The 27,938-nt window shown below is 43.5% G+C and overlaps 1 protein-coding gene and 1 pseudogene across 6 annotated transcripts; both read right to left on the bottom strand.

Moving 5' to 3' along the window:
- Positions 1-145: 145 nt before the first annotated feature.
- FAIM (Fas apoptotic inhibitory molecule) lies at positions 146-21,453 on the bottom strand. Of its 6 annotated transcripts, XM_070493404.1 has the most exons (7): positions 20,898-21,453; positions 17,297-17,355; positions 15,551-15,683; positions 14,985-15,213; positions 8,416-8,511; positions 3,717-3,766; positions 146-597 (listed from the first exon to the last, which is right to left on the bottom strand). In XM_070493404.1, the coding sequence occupies exons 2-7, from the start codon at positions 17,338-17,340 to the stop codon at positions 448-450; spliced, it is 702 nt and encodes a 233-aa protein (XP_070349505.1). In that variant the 5' UTR covers positions 17,341-17,355; positions 20,898-21,453; the 3' UTR covers positions 146-447. The 6 variants fall into 6 exon arrangements, with proteins under 6 accessions (XP_070349505.1, XP_070349506.1, XP_014707484.1 ...); XM_070493405.1 differs by lacking the exon at positions 17,297-17,355 and having other exon boundaries at positions 20,898-21,375; XM_014851998.3 differs by lacking the exon at positions 8,416-8,511 and having other exon boundaries at positions 20,898-21,117.
- A 3,875-nt stretch (positions 21,454-25,328) lies between these two features.
- LOC106838138 (disks large-associated protein 5 pseudogene) lies at positions 25,329-27,448 on the bottom strand (annotated as a pseudogene).
- Between the last annotated feature and the right edge of the window lie 490 nt (positions 27,449-27,938).

Here is a 27,938-nt window from a genome sequence, read left to right as displayed (position 1 = left end):
TTCCAGTTAGAAAATGTTCCTCATTTTCTCCAATTAAACTAATCATATAATTATGTACCAACTGCTTTAAACGAGACAACCTAGCTGAACAGGTTAAAAATACATGCAGACATCCATTTTTAGAAACACCAGGAAGCAGGACCAATTTTGTTTCATAGTATTTATTAGTTCCCCTTGTAAAACATTAGTGATTTTGGTCCATATCTTATTTTCCATTTGGCTTTAAAACATTTTACATTATTTACAAAGTAAATTGGAATTTTTATGATTGTACATAATTCTTTTGGTTTTTTCTGACCCTTGGAACATTACAGATTCAAGTAACTAAAAACTAAGGACATGGCAGACTAAATGTACTGAGAAGTACATACTGAACATATTTAATTACCACAGTAATTTAAAAGTCCTGATCTTTACTTCTCAAGATTAACATTCATGAACATGAAGTCACTCAGAAGCCTCTGGGATTTCTCTGTTATCCACGATGAGCGTGTGAACAATGCCCTCCTTCCGCTTCCCGCTGCTCACGGCCTTTATGTAACAGGCGTGCTTCCCCAGACCGAAGTGCGTTTCGGTCCCGTCATCTACGAACTCACCCTGGGCCGACAAAAGGAGGAGGAATTAGTGTGCCAGAAACATCTGTCTTTGTCTAGAATGTTAACACCATGTCAAAGGGGGAATAATGAAGTACGTATTAGCTAAATGTTAAGCTTTGCAAAATTAAACTTAGAAGTTGATATTTTGATGTTTTTACATTTCTGCTAAGAATCGAAGGTTTCTTTTTTGCCCCCCCTACAATGTTTAAGAATCTTAAGTTTCAGAGGAAAAAACTACACACCTCATGGCTGTGTGTTTATAATACCTACTATACAGACATACAGATTATCTTCAAAAGTAAAAGCGGTAAACACGCTAGCAAGCCTTGACTAGTCACTCATGCTACGCCAGGAGCAGCGCGCATGCGTTACCTCATTGTGACCTCACAATAACCCTGATGAGGGGCCATCATTATCCTCCTTTCAGAGACGAGGAAATTGAGGCACAGAGTGGTTAAATAACTTGCCGAAGGCCCCAGTCAGAGGGATGGAGTGTTCTTAACCACTCTGAAGATCTGAGTCCTTGGGGTTCTAAGGTGCCTTACAATAAAATACACAGAGAACCTGAAACCCAACACTCCTAAATCTAGACCTGCTCCGGCCAGCACAGGAGCCACTAGCCACACGCGGCAACCAGGCCCTTGAAATGTGCTGAGTCTGAAAGGAGATGCGCTGTGTAAGTATAAAATACACGCTGGATTTGCAAGACTTAGTGTGAAACAAAGAAAGCAAAATAACTCACTAAAAACTTTTATATTGATCACATGTTAAATGATAGTATTTTTGATGTACTGATTTAAATCACATATATTATTAAAATAAACTTCATCTTAAAACTTTGTATTGTGGCTACCAGGAAGTTCCATCTGAAGCTCACACCTGTGGCTCATGTTTCTATTGAACGGCACTGATCAGGAGTAAAAAGATAGGGGCCAAGTAGTAGAGAGAAGGGAGGAAGAGGAGGCTTAGAGGATAAAAGGGAATTATGCCAGGCAGCAAAGAAGCCACAATCAGACTTAAGATTTGTCTGTGAGCTCCCTGGCAGCCAAAGCAGAAAGAGCAAAGTCCCACAGCTGACATCTAAACCAAGAAAGCACGGGCTGTGTTGGGAGAGAAGCTCAGCCCCAGCTCTGAGAAGAACCTGGCCAGTGGCTCCTTCTGGGAGGTGTACTGAATGCCACCACAGGACCGGATGGACTGGTCCTGGAGCGCAGTGTGTGCTTTTCACTCTTTATATGGAGCCTTGAAAACAGCCTTTAGGCCATGCTTCTGCAAAAATCAACTTAGAGGGCAGGGCAAGGGTTGAGCAATACCATCCCCGTAAGTAGCTTCTTGGCAATCTGACAGATGCACAGTCTTGGTCACGATGCTTTGAGATGAAAAGACAACGGAGAAAATGAGCTGTCACTCACAGGCCGCAAGAACAGGTGTGCATAGTACTGGGGAAGGCTGCCTGGATACGGAGCTGCCCCAAATGCCCTGCAAGCTAGTTACAATGAGGAGGGAGCTGGCTTAGAAGGCACTATTACTCAAACGCTCGTGGGTTCCCATCCACTACCGCGGAACAAAGACACTGTGAGTGAATATTATTTTCAACTTCTTACTCACTTACAACCACACTTTTAATACCACGAAACAACATTCTCTTTACATTTGCACTGGAGAATTCCTTGAAGTGGGGAGGGACCATGATTCAAAATTGCTGATTCTCAATCTAGAGAATTCCAAGGTAGAAAAGAAAGGACAGGAAGGAACGCCAGCTGTGGCATTGGGCACACAGTAGGTACCCAACCCGCGTTAATGGAAAATGAAACTGTCCTAAAAGGGTCCAGAAAATATCACCGAGCTCCCGAACGTCTCTGCACAGAAGTCTCCATCAGTAGGTCTAACCCAGAGAGCGGCTCAAGCTCCGAAGATCAATTCTGAGTGAGCCCGGGTTAAATCTCCCTTCGAGAATTAACACCCGGATTAAGAAAAACAAAAGCATTCATCTTTGTAACTCTGGAGTCTGGCTTCGGCTTCCTGAGAAGCAGACAGCTAGAGGGCCCAGCAGGTTCTATGTAGTTTCCCTGCCCTTCCCTCCGGGCGCCTCTTCTCACCTCCCTACCTGTAACAGACTAAGGGGATAATGGCAGCAACCACAATGTGCAGCTAGCTGAAGTGTGACCAAGAGGCGCTCTCCAACCCAGCCCTGGCGTTCACGTCTGAAGCCAGCGTGAAAGGCGGGGGCCTGCGAGAGTGCCCCCTGCTCGCCACAGATCACATGGGGATTTCCACCCAGTGATTTCAGCTCCTGGTCCCACACTCCCTGCTTCCCATGACGATCTCTTCTGCTCCCACTTTCTCCCCGTGCCGTGCACACCACTGTGATTCTCGCTTGAAAGTCACGCCTATATTCATCCCACCCACAATCATGACAGTGCAAGCAGCTGAGAGCAAAAGCAGAACGTCCTGGGGTCGAGATGGGGATTGCAGCGCGCTCGGCCTCCATAAGTGGGGCAGCCTGTTTCTCCCGCATCTTGACTGCCAGTCTACCAGTTCCACCTGTCTCTGGGGTTTCTGATGGTGACTCTTCCTGTCTGCTTTGTGTCATCTCACATTGTGTGCATCACTTCTTTTTCAGAAACTTTGCTTTTAGAAAATTACCACCTGTGTTGAGTGTGTGGCGTGAAGCCTTCTGAGTCTCAGTGTGACCTGGGGCCCAGCAGCTTTGGCATCACCTGGGGAAATGTCACACTTAGCATTTTAACAAGATCCCAGGTGATTTCTGTGTATGCAAGTTTGAGAAGCAGTGGTATAAACATGGATAAACACAGCATGCCCACTGTTGGGGGAGGAATTTTTTCACATGGGAATCTAGGCTACAGCCCGGTCCAGGAGAGGAGGGGCGGAGGGGCAGGTGTACCAGCTCAAAGCCTCAGTCGTCTCCACGCTCTCACTGCCCCAGGCACCGTCCGGGGAGGGTCTTCAGAATTTGGAATCCGGAGTACTTAATCTCTTTTTTGTTTTCAACCAAGAGGACCTTATTTAATTATAAAATCTCCATAATTAGGAAACACAGCAACATTTCAATGGTAACTTATACACATGGTGCTAAGAGTAATCAAAAAGTCAACTTACTGCTGTCTCCATTTTTTTACCGTTGCACCATACATCCATAGTGTCTTTTTCTGTAAAAGTAACAAATTTAAAAAAATTATAATCTACGATTTAAAGATAAAGTTAACTCTTGATATTTATTATTTTAAAAAAGTTTGATACACTAGATTTCTAAAACTCCATTAATATCTAAAACTCAATACTTTTCATGGCTTTGAAATTCTTCTAAATTTGAAGGAAGTGTCGGTTCTTTGTTCGAAGCCTTGTTAAACAAAATAAACAGTGAAGCGCAGTCTCTGACGGAGGATGCACACCCATGAAGGCGAGGAGGGACCTTTCCACGCTGTCAGTGATCAGATGACGCCCCCCCCTCCCCAGGTGACGGCACAGGGAGACCACCAAAAAAGGCTGCCGTGGGTTCAAAGGAGATCGCATGATAATAGCTATTCATTTCACTGTCTCTATTTATTTTCCCCAAATGGTTTCACTTTGGGGGAAAATTATTGGATCACAAGGAAAAATGTACTGTGGACTCAGCTGTGTGAGTAGAGTGCTGACGCCACAGAGCACAGTGCTGCCACGAAACATGTGGGCATTGGTTAAGCTGCCACAGCTCACTTCAGGGAAGTGTGTATATGTGTGTGTGTGCACAAAAGCAAGTGCATTTTGGGGGAAGGATCCCCAGACTGGCTTGTGAATGTTAATGTCCCGGGGAATGGAGGGGAGAAGTCTGCACTTCAAGCAGCCAGAGGATGAGCTTTGGGTGTTACTATTAAGACAGGAGAGAAGTGTGACCTGTGTGTGTGACCTGTGTGTGCATGAGGAGCCCAGAGGTCAAAAACCCACCTGGGAGTTTAACCACTGGCCCTGTGTTCGAGTGGTTAAGTTCACGTGCTCCGCTTCGGCAGCCCAGGGTTTGGGTGGTTCAAATCCTGGGCGCGAGCCTCGCACCACTCATCAAGCCATGCTGGGGCGGTGTCCCACACGCCACAACTAGAAGGACCCACAACTAAATATACAACTATGTACCGGGTGGGCTTTGGACAGAAGAAGGAAAAATAAAAATGAAAAGATAAAATAAAATCATTAAAAAAAAGCCACCCGGAAGTCCAGGTTGGGGCATCAGTCAGGGGCCTGACTCCGACAGGCTGTCTACTCCAGGAACACGGTCTAAAGTGGATTCTCTTCTCCCCACAACTCGAGATGGGAGCCTCACTCAGAGAATGCAGAAAGGCCTTTGAGCTGCGCTAGAGGGAGACAGAGAAACGTAGAGGGGCCCAAGGGACACAGGCAGGGTCGCCCCAACGGCAGCCTGAGTGGGAAGCGTCCACAGGCACAGCTGCAGGGAAACCCAGCATGTCCCAACACATGAGCAGAGCACACAGGCCTAAAGCGAACCACGAGGGTGGTGAAAATTGAAATTTTATTTAATGTGCCTACTAGACCTGTGCACGTCCTCAGATTTTCTACAATAGCTATTACTAACATGCCTCTGAAGAACACCACTAATCCAGAAGCCATAAAAGTAATATGGAATGAATCTGACTACATAAAAGTAAACAAGACTTCTGCATGATTTAAAAAACCAGGCACACACATAAGCAAAGTCATACAATAAATGACAAACTGGGAAAACATATCTGAGACTCACAGCACAGACTAAGGGCTAATCTTGGTAATGTAAGGGCTCCTAGCAACCAAGGAGAAAAGACCAAGAACCCAAAAGAAAATGAGTCAAAGGACACGAACAGGCATTCTCAGGAGAGAAACATGCGGAGGAAAAGGCGCTCTCCCTCGCTCAGTGTTGAAAAAGGCAAATAGAAACAACCCTGAAATACCATGTTTCACCTAGTAGAATATCAAAAATCCCAAACTCTGACAACAGGCTCTGTTGGAGAAGCTGTGGACACACAGGTAGCGAGAGTACAAAACTGTAAAAGCCCCATGGGTGGGGGGAAAACCTACTACGATGATAACTGCAAGGCTTCCCCTTTTCCAACTTTTGGGAATTTATCCTAACGCGACACGCGCACTGTATTCCGAGAGGCGTGCGAACAAAGCTACGCAGGGAGCACTGCTTATGCTGACAACAGAGGAGAGAAAGCCCAAGGGCCCATCATTTGGGAATGAGTTAAATAAACTATTTTATTTACTTTTGAAATTTACTCTGCAGCTATAAAAAAGATGAGAAAGTTCTTTATGTACTGATATAAAAGGATCTTCAGAATATACTACAGAGTCACAAGCAGGATGCTTTTATGTAACAAGGAAGTAATAAAATATTTGTATTTGCTTGAGTCTGAATAAAGACACACTAGAAAGACTCACTATTAAAAATGGCTATCTCTCAGTTCAAATCCTGGGTGTGGACACGGCACTGCTCATCAGGCCACGCTGAGGCGGCGTCCCACATGCCACAAGTAGGAGGACCCACAACTAAAAATACACAACTATGTACCGGGGGGCTTTGAGAGAAAAAGGAAAAATAAAATCTTAAAAAAAAATGGCTATCTTTATGGGGAAACAGGGTGGATGGGAGCAGGAGCGGAAGCGAGATTTCTCAATGTGTCTTTCTGTATCATCTTGATTTCCGAATTACGTGAGTATATCACCTGTTCAGAAAGATACGTTGATAAAAGAACCCATCTGCCTGATGAAGTATGAGATCATCACGGCCCAGCAGTGGATCCCATGAACCGTAGCGGGTCCTGGCACATGTTCACGTGGGAGCCTCTCCTCCGCCTGCCTGCAGACTCCCTCAGCCCACATGACCAATGGCGGGGGAGCCTACAGATGAGTCCCGAGCAGGTATGTTCTGTAAATGCTTGCACAGAAGGGCACAGTTTCAGAACAGAAAGACAACTTCCTCCCAATGTGAAGCTTCATCATAACAGCACTTCCCTCTTGCTGTCTTTCTTTTCCTCCCATGATGTTCAGTAGTGTGTTGACTACCAGACCGAACAATGCTAACCCATGCTATCTTTGGTCCCCTTGTGTGCCTCATATCCTTTGGGTGGTGAAAAAGAAGTACGTGATCTTTGAGGTCGGAGAGCCCTGGGTTCAGACCCCGGCTTCACGATTTACCAGCAGTCTCCTTGGTCAGGGCAGCACCACTCTGAGCCTCAATTAGCCTCAGTCTCCTCATGGGTAAAAGAAGACGACACAACTTTTCTTGCAGGCTGTTAGAAGGATTAGAAATAAAGTGCCTAGCGTAGTATCTGGCACAGAATATGGCCTCAGTAAATCATACTGTTTTTGTTATTAAGAGCTTTTTCTGGCCTTGTTCTAACTTTTCAATATAAAATTTAGAAAATTATATAATATTGTTATTTGAAATCTGTCATATAATATGTAGGTCACTTTCACCCTAAGACCCTAGATAAGTCCTTTCTTTGCCTGTAACAATAACCACAAATAATACTGTGAAAGAACTGACTGTGTGAGAAACACTGCTAAGTGTTTACCTGTACTAACTCTGTTAAAGCACATCCACCTGGCTCCGTGAGGGACACACTATCACTATCCCCACTTTACAGCCGAGAAGACCAAGGCTCGGAGGTTAAGGAATTTGCCCGTCACACAGCTCTGATGCTGGACCTGCTTTCTTCATCACTCATCTGCAAAACACAGGCCTTAGTCAGAAGAGTCTGGGGTTTGGTGGATCTTGGAAGCAGAAGCTCAAGCAACATGAATACTCTAGGTAATTCTGCCCTCACCTCAGTCAATGACACTGGCCTTGTCCCTTTATCAAGGTCCCTTTCAGACAAGCAGCAAAAGGGACAAATTTGGGCTGACCTTCATCTCCCTTTCAGGCTCATGAGGGGCTGCAAATGGACAGAGCAGAGTGAAGGCAGACGGGGGAAGGAGGAGAAGAGGAGTTGTAAAGGACTAAGAGAAGTCACAGTGGATAGGCAGCTTCCCGGGCATTTAGAGAAAACTAGCTATAAGCTAGGCATGGCCTGCGTAGACTCTCTCATTTCACCTATGGAAATCCATATCAATTGTATTACAATGTTGGTGAAGTAGCTGATTAAGTGCCTAAAAGTATTTCAAAGGCTTGGCTTCATCATATGAAACCCAATATGTTACAATGTGTTGAGAGTCCTGCTCATGGCCGAGTGGGTAAGTTCGCACGCTCCACTGCAGCAGCCCAGGGTTTCACCGGTTTGGATCCTGGGCGCGGACATGGCACCGCTCGTCAGGCCATGCTGAGGTGGCATCCCACATGCCACAGCTAGCAGGACCCACAGCTAAAATATACACAACTGTGTACCGGGGGCCTTGGGGAGAAGAAGAACAAACAAACAAAAAAGATTGTTAACAGATGTGAGCTCAGGTACCCATTTAAAAAAAAAAAAAAGTGTTGACACTAATTCTAATCCCTTCAAAACGAAAACTTCCATTAGTAAGCAAAGATGGAATGTTCTCCAAATTTATTGTAGATTGAGCCACTACAACTCTAAACACATCATTATGAAAGATAAAGATGAACCGCCAAAAGCTTCCAGAAAGAAAAAAAAAGAGATTCAGACTGGCATAAAACTTCTCATTCAAAACAATGGCGAACACAGGATACTGAAACAAGGCTTTAAAAAATCGGAGAAAAAATTATTTTGAAGCTAAAACTCTATAATCAGCAGAAATACCAATTTTGCATGAGGGCCAAGTAATGTTTATCTCCTAGGCACCTTTTATTAGGAAATTACTTAAGGATATTTACCAGTAAACAAAAGTGAGCGGGGAGTTGCGGGGTTCCATAACTGAGGAACTAAACCAGGAGCTCCACAACACCAGGGCACTGGCCGCCACGCAGCAGCTGGAAGGCAACCCATCTAGTTTCAAACAGGAAGTCAACAGACACCCGAGAACATCGTCTTTAAGAATGAAAAGAATTCCAAGCAATAGATAACATGAGTAAAAATGCTAACAGACATTGGAATATGAGCAAAGATACACATCCCCTTCCAATAAGAAAACACAAAGGGAATCAGGAAAGCCTAGAAAAACAAAAAGACTGTACAGAAAAATCATGGTCCGACTATGCAGCAGACTAAAATGAGGTATAATTTTGAGCGACTGGTAGATTATAAAACAGAAAACCCATTTGACCATGACTGAAAACAACTTCCTTTGAGTGGCACGGGGGGTGTGACAACGTAGAGAAAGAATGTAACCACAGCCCACCCTAAAAATGCTTATATAATCATAATAATATAAATGCTCTTTACTGGCTTTTAATTTTAGCATCAATCTGTAGAAAAAACAAACAAGACTTAATCATGGCTGCAGAACAGAATGCAAATATTAACGACTTTGTGATGTAAAACCAAAAGCAGAGGAGACGGAGGTCGAGGCAGGGAAACGCGCACTGCTTACAGCCTCGTCTGACACGACGGGCATGAGGTAAATCTACGAGCTGATGAGGAAGATGCTGGTAGTGGCAGCAGGGGCAAGATTTTTTACTGTCCCCTAACTCCCTCCATTAAAACAGACAGGGCGGGACCGGCCCTGGGGCGCAGTGGTTGGGTGCGCACGTTCCACTTCGGGTGGCCCAGGGTTCGCCACCCGGGTGCGGACATGGCACCGCTTGGCATGCCATGCCATGCTGTGGTGGGCGTCCCACGTATAAAGTAGAGGAAGACGGGCATGGATGTTAGCTCAGGGCCAGTCTTCCTCAGCAAAAAGAGGAGGATTGGCAGCACTTAGCTCAGGGCTAATCTTCCTCAAAAAGAAAACCAAAAAAACAAAAAAACAGACAGGGTAACATAACCAAACCAAAAGCCCATGGCCAGTATCCACAACACCAACAGGTGGGGGAACCATGGACAACCACATGACCTGCAGTGGTAGGATGGGCACCTGTGCAGAAGAAAGCAGGAGGGGCAACAGGGCCTGTGATGGACCTAAGAGTCCCCCAAACGCTGTCCCAGTCCTACCTGGAAAGTTGGGAGGGGGGGGCCAGTTTGTGAAGAGCAACTGAAACGGAAGGGGTTTTACACACTCTAACGGTGGCTGGAGTACAGGAGGAGCATGCAGAAGTCTGGAGCAGTCTGGCCCAATGACCCCACAAAACTAACCAGCCAAAGCTACCTCCAGTACAAAACGCCACGCCGAGAAGAAACTTCTGGGAAGAGAAGCCACATTGAGCAGCTCAGGGACACTAGAGTAAAAGGAGGAGAAGACCTAAGGAAAAATGGGGAAGGGAATATGGCATGCATTTGGGAAGTACGCCCTTGATTTTTAACATTATCCAAAAACAATGGAAAGGGGAATTCTAGAGCCTGACGTTTATGAAGTTGTCCACAACCACACTCTCTTCTACAAATTCAGGAAGACTAAGTTCATATAAAAATGAGCAAAGAAAGGTATTGAGCTCTAGCTCCATAAAAAGTTATAAGGAAAAAGAACAGACATCATTACAGATAATAAAAGCATCAGAAAGACATGCCTACAAAAAAGACAAAACTATAAAATACTGTTTCAAAATGAGCTAAAAGAAATTTAGAAAACCATACAAGATATGTAATAACATAAATAAGAATTAGAAAAACTCTGAGAAATGAAATAATAAGAACTCAGTAAAAAATTATAAGTAAAAATAAAAATGATTTCAGAAATGAAGACTAAACTAAAAGGAACACATAGCAAATAAACACAATAAACACTGCCTTAACAGAAATAGAAGTTGAAGAGGAGGACACTTTTTTCTAGTAAGGAAGACTGGCCCTGAGCTAACATCTGTTGCCAGTCTTCCTCTTTTTGCTTGAGGAAGATGGTTCCTGAGCTAACATCTGTGGCAATCTTCTTCCTCTGTTTCCTATGTGGACGTCACCACAGGGTGGCTTGATGAGGGGTGTGTAGGTCCGTCCCTGGGATCCAAACCCACAAACCCTGGGCTGCGGAAACGGAGCACATGAACTTAACCACTACACCACCCAGCCAGCCCTAGAGGAGTAAATTTTTAAAAATCAAAAAGAAGGTGACAAGACAAACCACAGATTGAGAGAAAACATTTATAAAACACTTATCTGATAAAGAATTTGTATTTAAAATATACAAAGAGCTCTTAAAACTCAACAATAAGAAAACAAACAACTCAATTAAAAAGTGGGCAAAAGATCTGCACAAAAAGGTCACCAAAGAAGATACACAGATGGCAAATAAGCAATTGAAAAGATGCTCAACACCATACATCATTAGGAAATTGCAAATTAAAATGAGGTATCGGGGCTGGCCCCGTGGCTGAGTGGTGAAGTTCACGCGCTCCACTGCAGGTGGCCCAGTATTTTGTTGGTTTGAATCCTGGGCACAGGCATGGCACTGCTCATCAAGCCACGCTGAGGCAGCGTCCCACATGCGACAACTAAAAAAGGACCCACAACAAAGAATATACAACTATGTACTGGGGGGCTTTGGGGAGAAAAAGGAAAAAAATAAAATCTTTAAAAAAAAAATGAGGTATCATTATACACTTATTGGAATGGCTAAAATCTAAAACACTGACAACACTACTGGCAAGGATGCTGAGCAAGAGGAACTCACATTCATTGCTGGTGGGAATGCAAAATGGTACAGCCACTTTGGAAGACAGATTGATGGTTTCTTCCAAAACTAAACATACTCTTACCATATGATCCAGCAATCAAGCTCCTAGTTAATTACCCAACTGATGTGAAAATTTATGTCCACATAAAAACCTGCACACAAATGTTTATAGCAGCTTTATTCATAATTGCCAAAAACTGGAAGCAACCAAGATGTCCTTCAGTAGGTGAACAGATAAACAAACTGTGATATATCTGTACAATGTAATACTATTCAGCAAGAAGAAGAAATGAGCGTTCAAGTCATGAAGAGACATAGAGGAATCTTAAACACATATTGCTAAGTAAGAAAAGCTAGTCTGAAAAAGCTACATACTGTATGATTCCAACTATGTGACATTCTGGAAAAGGCAAAACTATAGAGACAATAGAAAGATCAGTGGTTGCAGGGGCTGGGGGAGGTGGGGGGGAGGGAAGGATGAATAGGTAAGAGCATGGGATTTTTAGGACAGTGAAAGAATTCTGTAGGATACTGTAATGGTGGATACAGGACATTTTACATTTGGCAAAACCCACAGAACTGCACAATGCAAGAGTGAACTCTAATGTAACCTATGAGCTTTAGTTAATAACACGTCAATATTGGTTTGCCAATTGTCACCAATGTACCACACCAATGCAAGATGTTAATAATGGGGAAAACTGAGGGGGGCGGGTAGAGGAAGTATGCGGAAACTCTGAGATATTCTAGTAAAACGAGGCAAAGACAAAGCACTTCCAAAGGAAAGAAGATCAGATTGTCATCAGACTTTTTGACAGTAACACTTTATGCCAGAAGAAAGTGGAGTAATATAGCTAAGATATTTAAGGAAAGGAAATGTGAGCCAAGAATATTAAGTATAAAGTACACAGAAAAATGTCATCAGCATGCAAGAACTCAAGTTAACATCGTTAGTATTCCTAAGGAATGCACTAGAGAACAAGTGTCAGACAAGCAAATGATCAGAGACAGGAGCAATACGATAACTTCAAAGCAAGAGAGGGAATATTTACTTATAGGACTGAGAGTGGGTTGGAAGGGAAAGGGCACAGTGTATAATGGCCGTATGCTCTGACAATGTAGATACAGTACAATTGGAAAATGATATGCAACAAAATGCTTTAAATTTTTTTGGTAATAGTATTAACGATGATAGTATTTGTGTTGTTAACTGAGACTACTATGCATGTAAGGCGGCACAAAGCAAAGGAGTAATTATATCATATTCTAATTGCATCATCCTCTGTGTCCTTGAGAAGGAGGATTCTCAGTGTGGAAGAAAGAACGTACAGATGTTAGCCAAGGTGAAGTAAAAACCTAGTATTCCTGGGGCTGGCCCGGTGGCACAGCGGTTAAGTGTGCACGTTCAGCTTCGGTGGCCCAGGGGACCCCAGTTCGGATCCCCGGTGCAGACATGGCACCACTTGGCACGCCATGCTGTGGTAGGCATCCCACATATAAAGTAGAGGAAGATGGGCACGGATGTTAGCTCAGGGCCAGTCTTCCTCAGCAAAGAGGAGGATTGGCAGCAGATGTTAATCTTCCTCAAAAAATAAAATAAAATAAATAAAAAATTTAAAAACCTAGTATTCCTGAATTTGAATTACAAGGATCAGTACAAACTCATAACCTATTTTATCTCTAAAAAAGTCTCTCCCTCCTCCCTCCATCTACCTATCTATCTAATCGATCTGTCTATGCATGTATATAATTTCCTTGCTCCATCCACTGAAAACCTAAAAATACTGAATAAGCATTCTGAACGTATGCTCACATGATGCTCTTGAAATACCATTTTTCTCTAACAGAAACTAGGGCTTCTTGGAGAAATGGGTGATTCCAGGTCTGGGTAGAAAATGTTCAAAATGAGCCTAGAACATCTTGTCATAACAGCCAGTCTACCAAGGATGTGTCAGAAGGGCTCAGGGGCCAATCGAAAGAGCACTCCATTGGCCAAAAATGGGACAATCTGAGCATCAATAAGGATAACTCAGGAAGTACTGAAACACATCAAATTGTTTAAATCCATGAGTTAAAAAACAAAAACCAAACCTAAATGATCACCTTTAGGGGAGAAGGAGCCAGTTCAATATCCTGAAAATTGGTAAATAAAGGGAAAATAAGCAGATCTCCTGCATTTCTTATGCAAATTGTACCTCTGTGTAACCAAATAGTAGAGGACAGGAAGTTTCTCATTATAGAAGTATTCCAGCTAATGAGCAAGGAATGAGAGAAGCAGAGTATCAGCACTGGGCGACTGCTAATGAGTTAATGGATGAGGCACTAGGTATTGATGGTTGTCAACATCATTGGCAAATAAACACCATGTGCCTCTTGATATAACAAACAATAAAGTGGTCTTGCCAGAAAAAAATAATCACACCTAAACTCGACCAATTCTTCAGAGTCAACTTCCAAGTTACAGGAAACATTAAAGACAGAAGAACATCACAGGAAAGCCATCAACAAAATGCAGACCACAGCAAACTCTTCAAGACAAACTGACCCAGTTTCTTCAATAAATAAGCTATACAGGAGTTTCTGGTTTCATTTTTCAACTATGCGTATTTATTACTTGATAAACATTTTCATTGTTACCAGTTTTTTTTTTTTTTTTGAGGTATTTGCTAGCATTTGACCAGACTGCAGACTCTTTGAGGTATGGACAAGGTCTCTTCATCTCTGCATCCTCAGTGCTTGCTACACTAACTGCCTTAGAAGGTGTCAATATTATCTAAATAAATCAATCAATGAATTAACAAGATGATCTAAACAGTCTTAACTTAGTGATAAGAAAGGGGTAACCAGAAGAGAGATAAGGTAGCAAATGGCAAATATTTGTCTCCCAAGTTTCGTGGGCCTGATAGAAACTCAGAACACACATCGCAATCTGTGACAAGAGAACTTAGTTTAAACATCAGCGGCTTATTACTTTTTATTTTTTAATCTACTTTATCTGGACTTTGACGATTTTGATCTTGCTGCAGTCCTACACCTATTGCCACCTAGAGAAAAGTTCTTACTGATGAATCTTAAATTTCCAACTGCCTTTAGATATGCTTTTAAATAGAAACATCAAATAATAACAAATGTCCACATCAATCTTTTTTAATCCAAGTTTAAATAATCCTCAAATCCATCAATATATGGTTCTCATATATTTTATATATAAATCAGTCAATTAAATGAACACTCCATCCACACAGGACACATGAGAAATACAGTGCAGTTGGGCAGTCCTTGAGGGTATTAGGCTAAGTGAAATAAGTCAGAGGGAGAAAGTCAAATACTGTATGATCTCACCATAAATAGCAGATAAAAACAACAACAAACAAACACACAGATGCAGAGATTAGATTGGTGGTTACCAGAGGGGAAGCGGAGACGGAGAAGGGTGAAGTGGTTATTAGGCACACGTGTGTGGTGATGGATGGTAATTAGTCCTTGGATGGTGAACATGACGTAATCTATACAGAAATCCAAATATAATGATGTACACCTGAAATTTATATAGTGTTATAAACCAATGTTTACCTCAATTAAAAAAATTTGTAATTCCACAACTCAAAAAGAAGAAAAAAAGAAATACTCTTGCACTTATTCTCTCCTATTCAGAGCTCCCACAAAAGCTCCGGACAGTTAGAGGAACTAATGAAACAGCCATCATAAAGAGCCGATAAATGCTGCAGAACAGCACTCACTCACCCAAGACGACTCTAAAGTCCTCCCCGTCCACATGTAACACCCAAGTGTTGGTGGTTTTTGATCTGTTCTCCATATATTTCTTGAGACTTTTCCCATTAATTTCCAGAGTATATTCATAAGCAAAGCCACTGACGGCATCTATATTTATGGTTGCTTTTGTCTTTGCTGCTCCAACGCAGAAGGTTTCTTTGCCCACTAATTTGAACATCCATTCTTTTCTTATCTCTTCCTAAGTAATAAAATACAAAAGTTGAAAACACACAAATGGAAGAAAATTTACTACTTAATTTTAGAAATAATGTAATTCAAGGGAGCAAATAGCCATGCTACTTAGATGTAATTTTATTAACTCATGATGGAAAGATTAGAAAATAAAGGCATTTTAAGTTCAAACATTAGAGGTTATAGTCTATGAGTTTTATAACCATTATTAGTTTGCTTTGTACAGCAAAATGATGCAGGCCCAAATAGAGGGAGAACCACTGTAAGAGAAAAGCCTTGAATTCACAAATGAAGAATCCACATTAACAAAGCCACGCTTTACGAAGTAACATATTTTTTCCTACCTTCCCATCTACATATACCACTCGTTTGCCTGACGTGGTCCCGTGTTCAAATTCGATCTTATGAACTCCGTCACTTAAAGCAACATCCCAAACGGCGACGAGATCTGTCATTTTTTCCAGGCTATACGGAGGGCTAAGGGAATAAAATAAAGCAATTACAATCGGCCAAAACCAGTGATAGAATAACCACGTAATCCTCGCAAGATGAAAACATCAGGTTTCTAGAACCCCTGGAATTACAAAATATTAAAGTGATATTGTCTAAGAAATCCTCCTCACAGTTCAGGGAACTATCTTCTGCCTCTCATGCACTCTCCCTTTAAGATGAAACTGCTATCTATGGGTATATAGTCGGATCATCCCAAAGTCACCTTAATATTAATAGGATTAGGAATCTATCAGGTTATCCAGCACAGTATTCTAAGTTAGGCTACAGAATAATGCTTGGAAAGGTCAGTAAAAAGTCTGTACTTCTCCCTCCTTCCACTTAAAAAGCGCAGTATTTAATTTTGGTTTTTCTTTTTCAGATGCAATCACTCCAAAACAAGAACTCTCCAAAACTTTCATACTTAAAACAGCAACTAGAGATTCATTTTAAGAAAAAGGTTCTAATTTATTATACAAAGACTGAGAAAAAGAGAAGTCACGGAAGACGTGTCCTATAATAGAGATAAAAATGCTATGGAAAATACTAATTATTATCATTATTATAGGAAATATTATTAAAAATATAAAGGATTCTGTTTGTCAGAAGTTTCTGGCACAACTTAAATACATATTTTTGATGTTAGTATTTTTTTTTAAGATTGGCACCTGAGCTAACATCTGTTGCCAATCTTCTTTTTTTTTTCTGCTTTTTCTCTCCAAAGCCCCCCAGTACACAGTTGTGTATTTTCAGTTGTGGGTCCTTCTAGTTGTGGCATGTGGGACGCTGCCTCAGCATGGCCTGACGAGCGGTGCCATGTCCGTGCCCAGGATCCAAACCAGCAAAACCCTGGGCCACCGAAGCAGAGCGCGTGAACTTAACCACTCGGCCATGGGGCTGACCCCTGATGTTAGTATTCTTAAATAAAATATATAACATATGCGTCCTATGTGAATAATGCATATTATAAATAATGCATGTATAATATGTAATTAACATTTTGGGAGACGTAACATTAGAGCAATAAAGATCATAGCTAACAGCTATTAAGTGCTTACTGTGTGTCAGTCACTGTTCTAAGAGTTTTACACATATTAAATCATAGAATCCTCACATGAGATGGGTGCTATTATTATCCCTAGTTTATAGATGAGGAAACAGGCACAGAGCGGCCAAGGGCTTGTCTAAGGTCACAGTGACAGAAAGTGGCAGATGGGAGTTAAACCCAGGACTGTGGTGCCAGATTCTGTTCTCTCAACTATGCCCGACTCTTCATTCACCCTGATCTCCTGTGTATCCTCTAAATCAGAGACGAGACATGGATTTATACCACTCTGAAGTGATTTCCAAGAACTCTGTGCTGAGAGGGATTTGGAGATCTTACAACCAGGCCCCGTGGGAAAGGATGCCACATGAGTGGCAGCCACCGCCATGCCAGGTGTTTCCTACACTTGTTCTAAATACAGAACAGCAAAACCATGCATTCTGCAATCTTACAAAACGTGTCCTTAAAAAAGCAGCCTAGATAAATAACTCTTTTGAATGATTAAACAATCTTGAAAGTTCCAAAAGCTAGTTTTATTGTAATGTAAGACATTTACCTTTCGTCATCTTCAAAGATAGGACTGTCATCTCCAGATGCCATGGTTGGCAAAACAGTCTTTAATCCAATTAGCAGCCAGGAAAGAAAAAAGCAGAATTGCAGCGAAGAAAGAATGAGAGCGACAAAGATGATATCTGCAAAGGGTTGTTATAACTTTGCAATCCATTTCTTAAATTGCATGCAGTTTCTGATGAAACAACTTTTACATACAATAGAATTGCAATCTCTAATTTGCAGGGAAAGAAGTCATGCAAATTGACCAATATTTTTCCCTAGTATGGATTTATAATTTCCTAAAACTAGAAAATAAACTCCAGTTTACTTCAAGTATTATACCACATCAGAGTTGCAAGAGACCTAGAGGTCCTCTGGGTCCCACGCTTCTCAAATTGAGGCACAAGAAGCCCCAAGGGGTATGAGGCAGTGGGTCAGGGAATACATAAAACTCCAAGATAAACAGAATGCATATTCTGGAAGCACCAACATTACAGGGTGGTAACATTTAAAATGCAATCTTCATATTAAATTTCAGAAAGCTATATTAGGGTGGAATATATAATTTTAAAAATTTATTTTTTAGATAACTTCAAAGAAATGTTGAGTTTCCAGGAAGCAGCCAGGGACAAGCTAGTTAGCTTTCTAAGAGTAAACAATTTACCCACCTACACAAGCCCACTTAATTTACTAGTGCCAGTAAGGAATCCCCAAAAGTGATGTGGTTTGCTCAGGTCACTAGCAGGGCCCAAGCCAGAACTAGAGCTCAGGACTCCTGCTCAATTAACTAAACAGCGAGTGGGCTGTAGTGCTAATTAAGTTCTACTGAAATCAGAAGCACACAGGTACTAACATGCATAGGAAACTCTCCACATTTGAAGACTTGGGATTAACAGGTACACCCCTGCCAAAGCTGTTGGAAAACAGGCTCAGCCATCTTTTGCTCCCAAGATCTACTCTAGCCTTTTCCCTATAGATGCCCAAGAGTGCTCTCTCCTTGTTAAAAACGAGAGATTACCAACCTTCTTTGGCTGGAAACAGCCAGAAGCCACAAATTATTTTTAAAAAGATGTTAAAGAAGAGATTAGCAGCCAGAAAAGCAACCCAATAGGCAAAGAAAAGTTAAGAATTTTAGAATAAAAACTAGGTAAAGATTCAAAACACTTTGTACCTAAAATAAATCCCTCGTTTTTTTTATCAGCACCTTACAAATGTGTGGATTTTTCTAGTCTTAAGAAGCCCTAAGATACCTTCTGCGAAGGTGGAGGGTATCCTGCAACTATGAAAGCAAAGAGAAAACACAGCAATAGAGTAAGCCAAACAGCATAAGAGAAACTTGCATAAGGCGTCCTTTGTAAGTCAGAGTGGACCTAGGGATATCATTCAAGTTTTGTTCTACAACTTTTATTCTAGAAAGTTCAGTAATGCAGCATTCAAACTTGAAACGACTGCCCAGTTTTTCATTACAAGGAACTTCAAACATCACTAAATCACACTGATATAAGGCACGGTAGCATCTTAATTATATTAACTTTTCACAAGGAAGTATAGAAGACAACACAACAGATTAGAAGGGAGTTGGAAATCAAGATCACATTTATTTTTTAAACATTTTCTCTAAACTATCAACATTCATTGGTACATTCAACACTTATTTATGGAGTATCTGTTTAAGGTGTTGAAAAAGTTTTGGAAATAGACAGTGGTGAATGGTTGCACAACACTGTGATGTACTTAATGCCAATGAGTTGTACACTTAGTTAAAATGGCACTTTCTATGTTATATATGTTTTAGCATAACTTTAAAAAATTAATACTGTAATATACAAAAAACCACTGAATTGTAGATGCTTCAAATAGGTGAACTGTATGTATGTGAATTATACCTCAACAAAGTTGTTATAAAAAAAAAAGAGAGACCCAGTGGCTCTGCTGGTTGTGTTTCCTGGAATGTACCTGTACCTAAGAGATGATCGCAACTGTCCTTGTTCCTGATTTCTACTTCACTGATGTGAATGAGAAATATGTGTCACACACAGATCTCTAAGTTACCAACTGGACTTAATAACCACATGCCATATTCCAACTTCGTCCAGCATGCTAAGAGTTATCAGTCACTTCTGTGCCAGGCGCTCAGCTGGGCACGAAGCTCAGAGGAAGGGACTCTGGAGAGACCCAAAGATGACTACCGCACAGCCATGGGGGTGTCTTGTAAAGAGGAGCAGTAAAGGACAGAGGGGGCCGCAGAACAAGGATCCTAGCCCTCCCGAATGGGTGGGAAGGCCAGGGAAAGCTTTGGTTTAAAACTTGGGAGAAAGGAATTAATCCGCTGTCATTTTTAAACTCTTATACACACACTTAATGTTCAGGATCATGTGATCAAACTGGAAAATGATAAATACAAAGAAAAATTCCCTTTCTTTTAGCGCAAAGTTTTAAAATGTAAAGGATGGAAAACAAATTCCATTTATTTTGATTGTCGGGGACGATGTCGCTCATTTGAAATTTCTTACCTGGCTTCAAAGAGAGCTTTTTGAGTATCTAGTGATGTACCCATCACCGTCATCTTTTAAAATCCTTTCCCTAGCAACCCAACACCCATGTTTCAGAGTATGGCTTTAAATATTCACACGTTTCCACTGTTCATCTAACCCCAGCTTGAATTTTCCCTTAACTTAGGTTTAACTGTACTGGGGACCGTACTGGTTTGTCCAAGTTGAACACAATTCGTTTTTAAAATTACTAAAGTGCTGATAGTTCCCTTTTCAGCAAAAGCTCTAGGCAAGGCCGGCCACAAGGCAGGCCGCCCTTCAACAAGCAGGTGCTGACACTGTACGCCCCGTCCCTTGCGAAGCACTGGGGCCTCCAGCAAAGTCGGCCAGGAACCTCCTGGAGCCAGGTATTCCCAAACGCTACGGGAGGGACAAAGACGAGAAACGCTCTTCTGAGGATCATTTTGCAACGGATACCATAAGGTTTATGAGGGATTCACTCTAAGCAAATGATCACGCCCCCCAAACAAGCCGGAACCGTGCTCACTGGAGCCGCTTTTTATAATACCTAAAAACCGAAAACCACCTTTCTGTTCGCCGTGAGGGAGGGAATCCGTTGAGTAAATCACAGTCCTGCCCCTCCACAAACCGACCGCCAAGCCCGGGCGGCGGGCACCCCGCCCCGCAGTCAGCGCGGCCAGCACAGAGGACGCAGAAAACCCCTGGAAGCCACGGGCACATGCGCGTGAGGTGTTATTAAGAGAAAGAAGCCCAGTTACAGCACGCCACCATCCAGGTTCTGCAAAACTGCGGTCCGCTCGTGCTCACAGGGGAAGGGGGGCTAAGGAGAGACGCCTTAGTGTTCAGCGCTGCCTCCGGGGCGCAGGGTCGCCTCCCGGGCTTCCTTCCTGCGCCACCTTTGCCACAGCGACAAGGAGGAACCGCAGAGTTGGGGAGAGGCCGACGCCGGTCGCCGGGCCTGGCCGAGCAGGGGCTCCCCCGCCTGCCCCCGGCCCCGCCTCTGCCGTGGCCCGACCGTCCCGAGGGTCCCGGGGCCGCACGGGCCGCCTGGCTGCCGGGCACCCCCCAGCCCGCCCCGGGCCGCGCTCTCACCTGCACGCCGTGGCCGCGGAGGCTCCGGGCCCCGCCCCGGGGGCCGCCGACCGAGCGCCTGGGGCCGCGGGGCCTGGCTCTCTCCGCCGAGAGCAGCCGCAGCTCCGCGGAGGCCACAGCGCGGCGGCGCGAGGACGGGCGCGGCGGCTCTTGGTCGCGCTCGGGTCCCCGAGGTGCCCGCGCAGGCCGCCCCCCGCCTCGCCGCCCGGCCCCGCCCGTTGTCTCCGCCGAGGCCCGGCCTGGAGCGCACCCGGGAAACGGTCCCGCGCCGCCTCCCGTCGTCCTGCCGGCCAGTGGCGGTGGGAACCGGCCGAGGGCTGGCGGGCGCGGCGCGCTGGGGACGCCGGGGACGCCCCGCTGGGCAAGGGCAGCCCTGGGCCCGCTCGAAGCCTCTTTATGGCTTCTGGTTCCCCCGTGCGGGGGGCAGGAGGCCCCGTGTATGATGCAGCCCCTGCCCGCCCGGCTCCATTTAGGTCCTCTCAGGAGGCCTGCTCCGTCTGACCCCAGGGCTTCGGCAGCTGCTCTTCCCTCTGCCTGCACGCTCCTCCCCGCCTCTTGCCTTAGTTAACCTCCATTTTGTTGTCGACAACAGAGATCATTTCTTAAGGAAAACTCTCCTGGCCCCTAAGATTTGCGGCACCTGGAATTCTCCTTCTGAGCTGCTTTCGGAGCGTGCAATCGTGTGTGTAATTTCTGCTTGCTGTGTAACTTCACAGTGGACTGAGGTCCCTGAAGGCCGGGACCGTGGCGGCTTTGCTCTCGCTTTTGTGTCTCCCTCACTGCACACTGCAGGCTCGGAGTCGGCTCGGATAAATATTTGTTGAATGAATGAATGAAGAGCAGGCCTGGGTAATGTTTTAGGGGGCCTCGATTTTCACTTTAAGGAGGAGACAGTGTCACCTGTAGAGAAGGAGGAAGGTTGTCGAGTGGGCCGTCTGAGAAGAGCCGTGAGTGGTTCCCGTGGAGAGTAGGGCCAGCAACAAAATAGAGACAAGCGGAGAGATTCTGGAGGAGTTGTGAGGGCCCAGCAGCCCTGGGGGCGGAGGGGTCTCCAGGCCCCACTGAGGAATTTCTTCTGCAGCTTGATGTTAATGTAAAGAAGGATTCTCTCACCCTTGGGCTTGGTAGGGTGGATGTGATTTCTAGATGCTGAGCAAGTATGTGAGAGAAGGGAGAATTGAAAGGTAGTGGGGCACAGTCCGTAGACTAGGTTGACCAGCCTGCAAAGTCGTGACTGAGCTCCTCACCAGGTTAGTCACAGGGATTCTGCTTAGGGAGTCCTTGTTTGCCACCCTGTGTTGAAAGCTCTCCAAAGACAAAGACTTTTCATATTTGTTTTTTCTTCTGCACCAGTATCTTGAACAGAGTTTTCAATAAATACCTATTGAAAGAATGAATTAGGGGGGAAAGGTGAAAGCCCGCAGAGTGGAAATTTCCAGAGATGGGACAAGGCTAGCTGAAGACACCTCTCTAATTCCTTTTTCCTAGTGCTTAGTTCTTCTGAAAAACAGTCCTGAGTTGTTGAGCTAGGACCAGGAAACCCTGGTTGGGCAGCAGCTCAAAGAAGTTGTTTAATGAAGAATCATATGTTTTTGTAAAACTTTAGGAATCGGGATGTCTTACAAGACCAATAACGTGTAATTTATTGAATGCTTGCTATGTGTCGTATATATCGTGGCCTGTAGTGCTCGCTACACCCCAGTGATAATATTTACAATCATTTTACAGAGAGACCCAAAGCCCTTCAGAAGTTGCAGGGCCAGCATGTGGAACCAGGCCTATGGGGTTTGAAAAGTTCATGTTAGAGGGCCTGTTATGAGAAAAGTATTCACTGTGTTTGAAGAAAAATCTGGGCACTGTCTTAGAGGCCTGGGGAGCCCCTCTGCCCAGGGGCCCCGGAGTGCAGTGGAGTTCAGCCTCCCCACAAGGTGCACCCCAGTCTGCATCCAGAATAGGCAAGGCAGTCTGAGTCCTCAGCTGGCTTGTTTTGTGCCACTATTTCCTCTTTGGGTATGGTTTCTGGGGTGCCTGGAATTAAGGAACATGCCTGTTTGGGCTGTATTGCCCACCTACTCATTCCCTGGGCCCAGGACATGGGAGACAGGAATAGTCACTTGTTACCAGACAGGATTGTTATGGAAAGAAAGAAAACCTGAACAAAGCACTGTGAGAGATATTGGACTTGAGTATCAAACATACTCCTCCAGGCTGATGCTGCTTTTGACTTTATTTTCACTCAGATTGTTTCCCAGAAAGTACCTAGTTGCTGCTCTAACCTCTGAAACTGCCTCTCACCAGCTTACTAATAGACATTGGGGATTTATTTTAAGAGAGCAGCTAAAAATGCTTTCATTCATAGGAGTCCAGGTTTTCATTGGGCTTCCTTTTGAAAAGGGAACTGTTAATGGATTGACTGATTTTCTGAACTTACTTTTAAAACAGCCTGAATGAAGATCAAAATAAAAGGAAAAAGTTACATAATCTGATACCTACAGATTTAGAATTTTCCATGTGTCCTTCCAGTGTTGGTCCAGCGTGACTATTGGTTGTGTGTTAGGGAAAGAGGCAGCAGAGCTTTAGAAAGGAGCGCAGGGCCCAGGATTCTGGCCTCAGAGGATTGTGTTGGAACCAGTGCCAGTAACCACAGTCTCAGCTCCCGGCCAGGCTGCTGCTGTGCAGGCCTCTCTCCCTCAGCACAAGGAAGCTGTGACTCTATCTACATCAACACAGAAAGTGGAGAAGCAGTGGACCAAGGTGATTTTGTAGAAATTCAAACCAGAAAAGCCTGGCAATTTCAGGAGGAAATAAGTTTTTGTCTGAGTCATCTGGAGAGGGGGGTTTGTAGATACACCCTTAATTAGAGCAGAAAGCCAAAGGAAGGCAGGATAGACACATGTTCCAATTGGGTGAGACTTTTACAATTTGTATCTAGCATATTTTGAGAAATTTTAAAAATATAGAAAAGTGGAGAGAATAATACCCATATTCCCACCACCCAGAATTGACCATCATTAAATATTGCCTCAATAAAAAATTTCATCAGAAGAAAACATTGCAGGTGAAGCCCTATTTGACTTTCAACCCCAACACCATTACTTTCTTCTCCTCCTCAAAGGCCATCATTCTCATGAATTTGGTGTGTTTCCTTCCAAGCCCACTTTCTATAGTTATATAGAAATTGTATACATGAATAAAGGTTCTTGGGCATCATGTATTCCTTCTTTTAAAAATTATTTAAATGTTACCATGAATGGCAACAGGGAATTTGTGTATGAGTGTAAGACAGGATTATAGGGAGCTCATCCTTTGGAATTCACATCACCATCATCATTACATTTATTTGGTATTTGCTCACAGTCTGTTCTGTGTCAGGTGCTGTGGCAGAGAATATAACAGTGAGCAGCACTGATGGTTTTTACCCACTACTGAAGTTTACATTCTAGTAGAGGAGGCAGTCACAAAAAACGAGCAAACAGACTGAGTAGGTTGCCTCCAAGATGGCTCCTAGTGATCCCCACTTCCTGTATTCTCATCCTTGTGTAGTCCTCTCCCACATTTTACCAGGGTTGGTCTGTGTGATCAATAGCATAGAGCAGAAGGGATGAAATGTCACTTGCAAGATTAGGTTATAAAAAAGACTTCTGCTTCTCTCATAGGTGGTCACACATTCTCTTGGATTACTCCCTCTATGCAAAGCTGCCAGTCGTGGGGACCCTCAGGCAGCCCAAGGAGAGGCCCACTTGACAAGGAAAGAACTGAGGCCTGCCAACAACCACGTGAGTGAGTTTGGAAGTGAATCCTTCAGTCCCAGTTGAACGTGGAGATGACTGCAGCCTGACCAATAGGTTGACTACAACCTCATGAAAGGTTCTGCCAGACCATCCAGCTAAGCCACTCCTGTATTCCTGACCCACAGAAACTTCGAGATCATGTTTGTTTTAAGCTGCTGTGACTAGGGGTAGTTTGTTACGCATCAATAGATAATTAATACACAGACAGATTAAATAATTGCAAATTGGAATAAGTGCAGACACCAATCCTGTGGAAGAACAGACGCCCATCATGAGAAGTGATATGGTCAAGTGGTTAATGAAATAGGCTTTGGAGCCTGAATGCTGGTTTCAGATGCTGGCTCTGCCACATACTAGCTGTGTGAACTTAGCAAGTCATTTTTTTTTACTTCTATTTTCTAATCTGATCATTTGTAAAATAAAGATAATAACAGTACTTACATTAAGGTTGCTATGAAGAGTCAAAAGTTAGTAAATGGAAGTGCTTAGCCGAGAGCCTGAAACATTTTAAGGGCTCAATTAATATAACTATTGTTATTCTGTATAGATTCTTTTTTTTCCATATTCTTTAACTTTTCAGTATTTGAAGAATACACTACAGCATGGAGAATATGAAGAGAAATGTTTTGCTTTTTTTAATTCACAATTCTTCTGGTTGATTTCCATTAGGAGGCGTTGGAGGTGAAAAGGCAATTAAGTCCCCACCAAAGGAAGTATGTCTGGCATGCTCCTGTCGTCTCCTCTGCACCTGTGTGAAGGGATTGCTGCACCCTGGGCGTGGTGAATCAAGAAGATGGCATTCAGTCATAAGATTTTTATTGTCAAATACTGAGAACAATTTAACGGGACTTTCAATTCTAAAAAATCCAGCGTCAAACACTATTTGATCAACTTCCTTCGGCGCTGCAGAGCCCACGGCCTCGGCCTGCTCTCCCCGCTGCATCCTCTCTCTCACTGCCTTCTTCACAGCAGCGAGGCGACTTCTGGCTGCAATTCTCCCAGCATCGTCCTGTTTTGGTTTACTTGCTATACCCGAAACAACTTTTTTCTGAAAGACTTTTTTGCTTGTATTATTATTGTTTTGCCATTCACACTCCTCCAGTTTGGTCAGATTGTTGAATTTTTGGTTTACATCCCATATCTGAAGGCTAGCCATATCCCAAAAGCCATCCAGGTCTGTACAGGTGGTATCCTTTTCTCCTCGTTTATAGTCACAATTGTCCACCAGTTCTTCAAACTGTTTGAACCTTTCTTTCATAAGGAGTCTTGTTTGACCAACTGCCAGGCGAATAAGGTCTTTGGCTTCATCTGGAATGTCCAATTCAAGCTTCCTTTCCCACTCAAGGCAGTGTGAAGTTAGTTTTTCAGTTTCTGACTGGAGAATATTTCTGAAATACAGCACGTGTGGTTGCTGAGATGTCTGATCCTCATTTATTTCAAGTGATGGGACTTCTTTTATTGGAAGGCCATGTAGATTTTCAGTAGTAGTTTCATTTTTCTTTAAGACACGATCTGTGCTCCCGACTGCTAGGGAACGCAAAGGACGGCGAAATTCATCGTAATCTTGATGTGCTGAAGGTTTACATTTCTGTGCCAAAATTTCTTTTGTTGCTTCTAGAGCCTTATCAACTTCCATGTTTAAAGAGCTGCAGCTGTAAGCGGGCGTCCACGCAGTGGTTTTTGTGGGCGCCCTAGGTGTTATCTCGTAGCTCTTCAGACCATCTGGAGGCCGAAATACGAAATCTACTGGTGCGAAGGATGGCCTCCCTTTCACTGCTGCAGGATTTGACTTAGGTAACTTTTCCATTTTTGATAAGACTCCATCTGGATCCGTTCCGTTTGTCACATTGGTTTGTGACTCCAAAGTATTTTCTTCACTATCAACTTTAAAGGAAACGACCTTGCCAGGTTTTCTTTCTATCTTTTTGGCAGGCCTTCCTTGATTGGGTACTTTTCTTTCTGTTTCTTTATCACGCGTCGCTCCTGTGGCCGGCGCGGCGGAGGCTGCTTTCGCAGAGGCTGCACCGGCGGAGGCTGCTCCCGCGGTCTGCTTCGCTCTTTAGTCATCAATCGAGTGGTTCTCACGCACGTGGGCATTGCAGGCTGCCGTGCTGTTTTCTCGGTGGACACTTTGTTTTCAGAAGATTGTCTTTGACCAGATCGGGTTGCTCGAACATCACTCCCATTACCAATCTTTTTTGGGTGGTATTCTGTTATTGCTGAAAGAAAACAAGGCTTGTCAGGTCTATAAAGACCACTTTAAATACTCCTTGCTGAGCTTTCTCTCTCTGCTCTTTCAATTTTTTAAGTTGCTTTTCCTCCTGGTATTTCTGGAGCATTTGTCTTCGTTGATCACTTAGAACAGATTTCACTGACCTTGGCTTGACACTCATCTCTTCTGGAATAAGCTCCTGAGATGTCTCCTCTAATTCAAGATTTCTACGTTCCAAGGTTGGAATGTTGACATCTTTCAAACCAAAGCGTCTATTTTGTTCATATTCCTTGTGTCTGTTTGCTTTCTGAGATAGAGATTTCCTATGAACAATTTTAATTCTAATCATATCAATACTTAAATCCTTTCTCAGTCGACTGGCAAAATGTGATGAAGCCATCTCTTCTGGAGGATGGAGCCATGGCTGCGGGGGGACAGGTAACTCGTCCTAGAGGAGCCTCCCCTGAGCGGCGGCCAGCTCACCGCTCCTGTAGAGATTCTTGAGCTTTTGTTATTAATATGTTTGCCTGAGCTGTTTGCTTATAGTCTTTCAAAATGGAAAATGAGTACTGAAGGTGATTGCCCCTGTATGAATCTGACTCAGATTTAACAATGTAATTCAACCCTGTATTGAGCACCGACCTGTGCCAGGGACCATGCTGGGTGCTGGAAAAAGTTTAGTGAGATATGATCCATGTCCCCAGGAGTTCAAATTCTCATGGAGGAGGCAGAAACAAATGTATTAGTCTAATAAAGGGTTCTAAGTCTAAAAGACTTGTGAGTTGAAGAATCTTCCAGAATTCATCACCAAATGCCATTCATATTTGGTATACTCTTTGTTGTGGGAAGAAACCTGATAGTTCTGTATCCAGGAGAATATCTGAGAATCAGTTTAGAAGTTTCGATATTAAGAGGTCTGTTTTAGTTGCTAATGAAGGTTATAATTTATACTGGGAAGTCAAAGCACAGAGGACAGCAGTAAGCTGAAAGGAGGAGAGGCTTTGGATCTCAGCTTAACTCTCATTTCCTCAGACAGGC

The sequence above is a fragment of the Equus asinus genome, chromosome 21, assembly GCF_041296235.1.
Source record: "Equus asinus isolate D_3611 breed Donkey chromosome 21, EquAss-T2T_v2, whole genome shotgun sequence".
NCBI lineage: Eukaryota > Metazoa > Chordata > Mammalia > Perissodactyla > Equidae > Equus > Equus asinus.
The sequence above is the reverse complement of the archived record's forward strand: the minus strand, read 5'-3'. Positions and strand labels throughout refer to the sequence as shown.

What these genes read in the sequence shown, in the direction of transcription:
- FAIM (XM_070493403.1), bottom strand. Translation starts at nt 20,525, where the DNA reads ATGTGCCCGTGGCTTCCAGGGGTTTTCTGCGTCCTCTGTGCTGGCCGC. An exon ending in CCCTCACGGCGAACAGAAAG is followed by an intron (nt 15,684 to 20,370) that starts GTGGTTTTCGGT and finishes TTATTCCCTTAG; the next exon opens with CCCTCCGTATAGCCTGGAAA. An exon ending in GTAAAAAAATGGAGACAGCA is followed by an intron (nt 598 to 3,716) that starts GTAAGTTGACTT and finishes TTGTCGGCCCAG; the next exon opens with GGTGAGTTCGTAGATGACGG.